Consider the following 7,231-nt stretch of genomic DNA (forward strand, 5'->3'; position numbering starts at 1 on the left):
GTGTGCTGTGATTGGTTAGCTGGGCCAGTGTGTGCTGTGATTGGTTAGCTGGGCCAGTGTGTGCTGTGATTGGCAGAACTCGGCGCCTGGTCGGGAAATGACACGCCCCTTACCATAGCCGCCTGCGAGCTTCAGTGTAAATATTGCGTCAAAATCAAATCAATTTGAGCACGATTTAAACCTGGATGATTGTAACCACTCTAAGTTCGTCTGCCTTGGGAAAGCTAGCGTGTCTCCGACATAGTGATAACACTCGTTGCCTTCTCTAGTGCAGCTCAACCAGGTCTCGTCCCATTCGTCGATATTTGCGATATCACAAATCCCGGAAAATATGCGTTGTAGTCCAAACGAGACGTTCGTTGTAGTTTTTGAAAAGTGATTTCTGTTAAATAAAATATCTCCTTTTGAAGTGGAGCTTTGTAACTTTGCAGATCTTTTTTATGCTCAAACAGCAACATTACATACTAACTAAAGCTGAAAAAGTGAAAAAGCATAATAGGACCCCTTTAAATGAAAATCATCATGACGAATCACATGACGAATCACACAGTTCACCTTGTTATTTCGGGAGTAGCTATAGAGCCACTTAATGATGGCTGCATAGTCCTGACATGGCATCTTAGCCATCAGCTTCCCAACAGCCTGTGCTCCACTGACTCGATATTCAGACTTCTCCACCATCTGAAACACACACACACACAGAGTGAGATGTGTGGAAAGAATTACAAAGAAAATATTTTTTTTTTTGTTTTTTTTTAGATATACAAATGAATCAAAGATGTGCAAAAAAAAAATCAAACCTTAAAAGACCCAAAAAAGTTAAAAAGGTGTTGCAAAACAAATCCATATTAATCAAGTGGTTTAAAGTCCTGTGAAGATGCGATTGCTGTATACGACAAATAGATTTTATTTAGGCTTTTAATAACATAAACGCACATACAAATCCAATCATACATGGTAATCACGGAAGCTTGTGTGTATGTCACATGCTAGAATATGTGTGAGTATCATATAAAGCAATCAATGCCTTCATAACCTTTTTGGATCTGTTAAGTTTTAGTTACCCGGACATCCAATGGAAGGACAGAAACCTCTCAGGTTTCATTAAAAATATAACAGAAGATTAACCAAAGTCTTATGGGTTTAGAACAACATGAAGTAAATGACGATAGAGCTATTATTTTTGGGTGACCTATCCAAAACAATTGTGGTTGTTCCAAATCTGTATGTTTTTCTGTAAAACTCAAAAGGAAAATGATATAGAATCTCCGCTCAGGTCTTTGATGTAATAATGTTTGGTCTCAAGATATTTGCTTTGAAAGCTGCATGAATGATTTGATAGTGAACAACATAAATCTCTGTCTGCAGCTTTAGAAAACATGGAATATAACACAGTTACATGAACTCCCTTTATAGTGCTGTTTTGTATTGGAGCTTAACAGTTGTGGTCACTCTTAAATGTCATATGCATGTAGATTCTTCAAAAATGTCCATGTTCCATGAAAAGAATAACCACAAACAGGTTTATAATGACGAGGGCTGAGAGTCAATAATGACATAACTGAAATTAAGCAATTAATTTTTAGTGGAATATTCTTTTAAAATAAAATATACCTGATGGCAGATGTGCTGTACAAGTATCCGTAAAAGCGGCAATGTGGCCTCCCTCTGCTTTTCAACAATATGACTAGAACACAGAACACACAAAATGCATATATTAACAACTCACGGAATCAATGCTGAACACACAGTAGGGGACAAAATAAATGTAGAGATTGCATGTAATTTTAAAAATAAAACATAAATATTCCTACATGGAAATATTACTGGAACCCTAGAAAGAAGGGAATAAGCCGTTATTAACCTGATGAAAAGGATGGCCTGGTCTCTGGCACCACAGACAGCCTGAGACGGAGCAAGAAGACACGGCTTGGACCTCTCTTGTGTTTTCATCATTAGAATAACATACAGTAGCTTGCGGAACACTCGTCGACGGCACTGTAAAATGCAACACCCACAATAATCAAGCAATGTAATTTAACGAATGTAACTAAAATGAGGAGGTCTTTCTGGAGTAAAACCACCCACCTCATCTCCTTCACCATGAATGGTTGAGCAAAGTAGCCCCAGTCCATGGTAGGACAGCTCAGGCAGACTCTGTATTTGGTCGACATTCCTTGAAAACAAACAAAAAATCCTCAGAAGGTTATAACGCTGGATATAAATTCTAAATTAAAGACTCTATATTGTTAACTAAAACTACACTAAAATAGTTTTTGTTAAAGGGTTAGTTCACCCAAAAATGAAAATTCTGTCATTAATGTTATGAAGCTACTAGAATACTTTTTGTACACTAAGAAAACAAAAAATAACTTAATTCAACAATTTCTTCTCTTCCCTGTCAGTCTTCGATGCGTGTTCATGAGAGTATGAGGACACATGCTACTGACGAAGATGCCGGCGTTCTGATGTAGAACACGCATGCGCTGCGCCTTGTTTGCAAGCAGAGGAATGCACACGCATGTGTCATGGTACTCTCATGAATGCAACACGGAAAAGAAAACGCAAAAGAAACTGTTGAATAAAGACGTTATTTTTGTTTTCTTAGTGTACAAAAAGTATTCTCGTAGCTTCATAACATTACGGTTGAACCACTGATGTCACATGGACTATTTTAACAAAGTCCTTACTAACTTTCTGGGCCTTGAACGTTACAATTGTATTGCTGTCTGTGCAGGGTCAGAAAGCTCTCAGATTTCATTAAAAATATCTTAATCTGTGTTCTGAAGATGAGCGAAGGTCTTACGGGTTTGGAACGACATGAGGGCGAGTAATTAATGACAGATTTTTCATTTTTGGGAGAACTATTCCTTTAATTAAAATAAAGCTGAATAAACTGTAAATAATGGATGAAGAATTTAAACTAGAAAAACAAAAGCTAATTAGAAACAGCCTTTGCAACAAACTGAAATGAAATAAGTTTAAGTTGTAGTCCTAAAATTGCAAAAACTAAAACTGAAATAAATGAAAGCTAAATAGATTTTTATTTTTTTTAAAGTGACAATCACATAACAAAACTACTAAAACAAAAATATACAAATTAAAGGCAATTCAAAATTAATACTATAATAGTATATAAATAATACTAAAAAAATTGTGCTGAAATGCATTTCCTCATCTTCCTAATTTTCTTTTACATTTACCTTTCCTGAGAGAATGACAGATTTCCAATGACTGGTTCAAAGTTGGTAAGTTGAGTGAAAAGCTGAAAGTAAATGAAAATATGAATATTTCAATATCTCAGTATTCTGTAAAAAATTATAGTAAAAATACAAATTTTTTTAAAGGCTTCAAATGTTATTATCAATGTGTGAAAGTATTCAACCATATTCAGATCTATACATCAACATTGCTTTATATGCTCTAAGAACCTGTTAACTAATGACCTAATACTCTCAAGATGGCAAAGGGGGTCAAATTGGCTTTTTAAATAAACAAACAAAAAAGAATAGCTGTACCTAAAATTACGTTAAGATTCATGCTAATCCCCAACACAACCACAAGTATCACACAAGCGCTGAGTGAAGTTGGCATGTGAAAGCATCATTTACTGACCTGAACACAGCTGTCAGCACTCTGAGGTTTGTCTCGAAGCGAAAATCTCTCTAGGAGCCTCAGAAGTGTGCGAACCAGCAAGACAATGCCCTCTCTTAGTTTCAGTAAATCCTGTGGAGAAAAGTACACCCCTTCTTCCTCATCATCTTCATCATCATCAATCTCCATCTGTTGGGAAACAAAATGCCAAAATACATGACACCACTGTCACATTGACAGACAGATTGGAATTCTTTCAACAATGTGTCAGTGTAGGAAAAAAACACTTTTTAAGATGATGAGTGTAAAAGTTACATATACAAAAAAGCAAAAGCAAAATTCTATACCTCTTCTGACACTTTCTTTGGGGGTTTGGATCGTTTGCCTGTTTTGGGGTCACCTTGAGAGCTTTTCAAAGTATCTTTCTTGCGTTTCTTACCAGAGTCTTGAGGCCAGCATTTCAGGGGCATGTTCAGACAGGTATCAAAAAGAATCTGATGATACACTTTATTCGCAACACTCCCTGAAGATGTACAAAAACATTAAATAAATTCATGCAGGCATAACAACCGGAAATCAGTGCCATGCCATGCATTAGGAAGGACTTCAGCACTGCAGCCAGATGCAAGGGATAGAAACTATGAAGGTAAAATAGTAGCAAAACTCGAGAGCTTGTTGATTTGAAGGTGAGATCTTGTCAGAAGAATCTTGTCATATTTGTCAGTTTAAATTTACACTCACAGATCTGATGTGAAAAGCTGAATCTTTTGATTTGCACACACAATTTTCAAAACACCCGTGTTTTGAATTCAAACTTGCAGATTAATCTGCAACTTTAATAACTTTGAATTTAAAACACAGGCGTTTTGATTGTTGTCTGTGTGTGCAACTCGAAAGATTCAACTTTTCAGAGTGTACATTTCTTACAAATACGAATATTAATATGACAAGTTCTCACCATCAAATCAAGCTCTCGAGTTTTGCTACTATTTTACCTTAATAGGAATCTGACCTGGAATTTTTAGCAGCAACAAGTATAGAGAGGCTGCCTGTAGACCACATAGTCTCTGTTCAAGACTGGGACTTTTGGCTTTAGCACTAAGGATGAAATAGGACAGGACAGCCACCAATGGTTTTGCAGAGACACCATTCTCACCAAACACCAGCCAGACACTCTGCAGGAAAAAAAAAGCAAGGTACATTTACACTGCATCACAAAGATCTGCTATTTTGTGGGGTGAAGCAGAAAGAAATCACAGCATCATCACATGATGGCATACCTGTGTATTGTCATCATCCTTATTGGAGAAGGGCAGAAGCTGCTTGTAAATCGTTTTGAAAACATCAGGGTCTTCCTTTATCTCCTCCTCGATAACAGGGTCAAGAGGGTCTGTGTGGGTGAATTCAAAATCCCACACTGCATCCACCCAGGCTGAAACATGTCAACAAAATAAGTACACTCTGGCTAATAATGCCCCAAAATGCTGCAGGTAGCTCATTTAGCTGAGACACAGACAGTGATTACGCGAAGTACACTATTTAGTGATATAGTCACCCTGACTGTTTTCGATCTTTTTATAAACACTGTGACCGTTTGAACGGGTAGTTAAAATACCTAGGTCCTCTTTTTCTGCTATGGTAAAACAAAAAAGTTTTGCGTCAAAACCTCACATATAGCAAACCATGAACCGAAATCAAAACAATCCCCCGGAATGACAGACAGCGCTCAAGATATTTTGAGGTTTAATACAACAGTACACAAACTGAATCTCAAAATTCATTTAGCAGTTGTTTCTAGGACATGCTCGTGACAAATATGAAATCATACCTGAAGACACACTGTTTAATTTTAATAACTGCAGCGCACGTATCAACTCCATACTTCGTTCAAAATAACGCGCCAAATAGCCGCACTATTCCCGGCATGCCACCGGGTTAAGGCTAGAAGGGATACGTATGGCGCTACTGGGCATGCGCACATCAATACAGCGTAATTTTTGTCACACTGTACAACAATAATTACTATTTTTTCATTCTTGTAAGGGGTCGGTTTAGGGTTGGGGTTGGTGTAGACGTTAATAAAACACAATCTAATAGGTATAAAATTAAATTTATTGTTAGCTTCCGGTCGGAGCTGTATCCCTTTTTTTTACATTTTTTTTTAATTGATTTTCAACATATAATATAAAGGTATTGAACAAATATAAACTACAACAAAGAAATAGAAAAAATAAAATATAATTTAAATAATAGTACAGGTAAAATAAAATAAAATAAAATAAAATAAAAAATGCTGTATGCCTTCTAGCCACAACCCATGCACGGCAACATACGCAGAACGCAAGAGATGCGCTCATGAATATTAATTAGGTATTGACTCTTTTTTTTTCTCGTTTGTATTAAACCTTCCATAATAACAGTACAATGACGTTCATAAATAGTGTTAATATCTAAAAATAAAACATACATACAATTAGACATAAAGACAAAATAACGTAAAATAATGACGAGAGTGTCGAATTATTAATATTCATGAGCCAAAGCAGTTCCGCTTCGCGCTCGGTTCCAGCGCATGCGCAACGCTTCATTCCTATGACGCGCAGTTACGCGCGTTCCTCAAAAACGGAAATGCTTCAGACTGTAAATATAAAAAAACAAAATAACAAAGGACTATAAAGGAAGAATACAAATAAGCGACCAAACCAGGTGCACTATTTTCTTAAATGTACTTTTTTATACGGGGGGAGAATATAAAAATAACATATTATACATTGTATAAGTTTTATAACCTGCTGTTATAAAACTAAAACTGCTAATTTTATATCTACTGTCTGCCGGTTGCATAAACTGCTTAGAGTAGTCTTAAAAAGTTAGCCATCTAATTAGCTTTCTTCTAGATTGGTCATATCTGTTTAAAGTCATTGACAAAAATGTAGATTGGCCCAATTTTAATCAGAAAAGTGAGACTAATTGCTAGTCAGTCAAACTAGTCCTTAAGACACAGTCTTAACATAGTGGCTATGTTTATGCAACTGGCCCAGAAACACGTACACACACACACTCACTCCCTCACTCGCACTCACTCACTCACTCACTCACTCTCACTCACTCTCACTCACTCTCACTCACTCTCACTCACTCTCACTCACTCTCACTCACTCTCACTCACTCTCACTCACTCTCACTCACTCTCACTCACTCTCACTCACTCTCACTCACTCTCACTCACTCTCACTCACTCTCACTCACTCTCACTCACTCTCACTCACTCTCACTCACTCTCACTCACTCTCACTCACTCTCACTCACTCTCACTCACTCTCACTCACTCTCACTCACTCTCACTCACTCTCACTCACTCTCACTCACTCTCACTCACTCTCACTCACTCTCACTCACTCTCACTCACTCTCACTCACTCTCACTCACTCTCACTCACTCTCACTCACTCTCACTCACTCTCACTCACTCTCACTCACTCTCACTCACTCACTCACTCACACACACACACACACACTCACACTCACACTCACTCTCACTCACACACACTCACTCTCACTCACACACACTCACTCTCACTCACTCTCACTCACTCTCACTCACACACTCACTCTCACTCACACTCTCACTCTCACTC

The 7,231-nt window shown here is 37.4% G+C and overlaps 2 protein-coding genes across 6 annotated transcripts in view; one reads left to right on the top strand and one right to left on the bottom strand.

Moving 5' to 3' along the window:
- The window catches only part of LOC107702392 (condensin-2 complex subunit D3-like), an 18,347-nt gene extending 12,818 nt beyond the window's left edge, over positions 1 to 5,529 (bottom strand). For both annotated transcript variants that reach the window (XM_016504703.1, XM_016504702.1), the window contains exons 1-10: positions 5,423 to 5,529; positions 4,875 to 5,026; positions 4,607 to 4,769; positions 3,942 to 4,117; positions 3,616 to 3,783; positions 3,204 to 3,265; positions 2,089 to 2,176; positions 1,865 to 1,998; positions 1,615 to 1,687; positions 556 to 681 (exon numbers count right to left, since the gene is read on the bottom strand). In XM_016504703.1, coding sequence (XP_016360189.1) covers positions 556 to 681; positions 1,615 to 1,687; positions 1,865 to 1,998; positions 2,089 to 2,176; positions 3,204 to 3,265; positions 3,616 to 3,783; positions 3,942 to 4,117; positions 4,607 to 4,769; positions 4,875 to 5,026; positions 5,423 to 5,474 — 1,194 coding nt within the window. In that variant the 5' untranslated portion in view covers positions 5,475 to 5,529. The remainder of the gene's footprint in view (positions 1 to 555; positions 682 to 1,614; positions 1,688 to 1,864; positions 1,999 to 2,088; positions 2,177 to 3,203; positions 3,266 to 3,615; positions 3,784 to 3,941; positions 4,118 to 4,606; positions 4,770 to 4,874; positions 5,027 to 5,422) is intronic.
- Positions 5,530 to 6,196: 667 nt separating this feature from the next.
- primpol (primase and polymerase (DNA-directed)) overlaps positions 6,197 to 7,231 on the top strand; it is a 9,817-nt gene continuing 8,782 nt past the window's right edge. For all 4 annotated transcript variants that reach the window (XM_016504704.1, XM_016504705.1, XM_016504707.1 and 1 more), the window contains exon 1: positions 6,197 to 6,300. The gene's annotated coding sequence lies outside the window, so the exon portion shown is untranslated. The remainder of the gene's footprint in view (positions 6,301 to 7,231) is intronic.

Source organism: Sinocyclocheilus anshuiensis, unplaced genomic scaffold (genome assembly GCF_001515605.1).
Source record: "Sinocyclocheilus anshuiensis isolate Anshui unplaced genomic scaffold, SAMN03320099.WGS_v1.1 scaffold86, whole genome shotgun sequence".
Taxonomy (NCBI): domain Eukaryota; kingdom Metazoa; phylum Chordata; class Actinopteri; order Cypriniformes; family Cyprinidae; genus Sinocyclocheilus; species Sinocyclocheilus anshuiensis.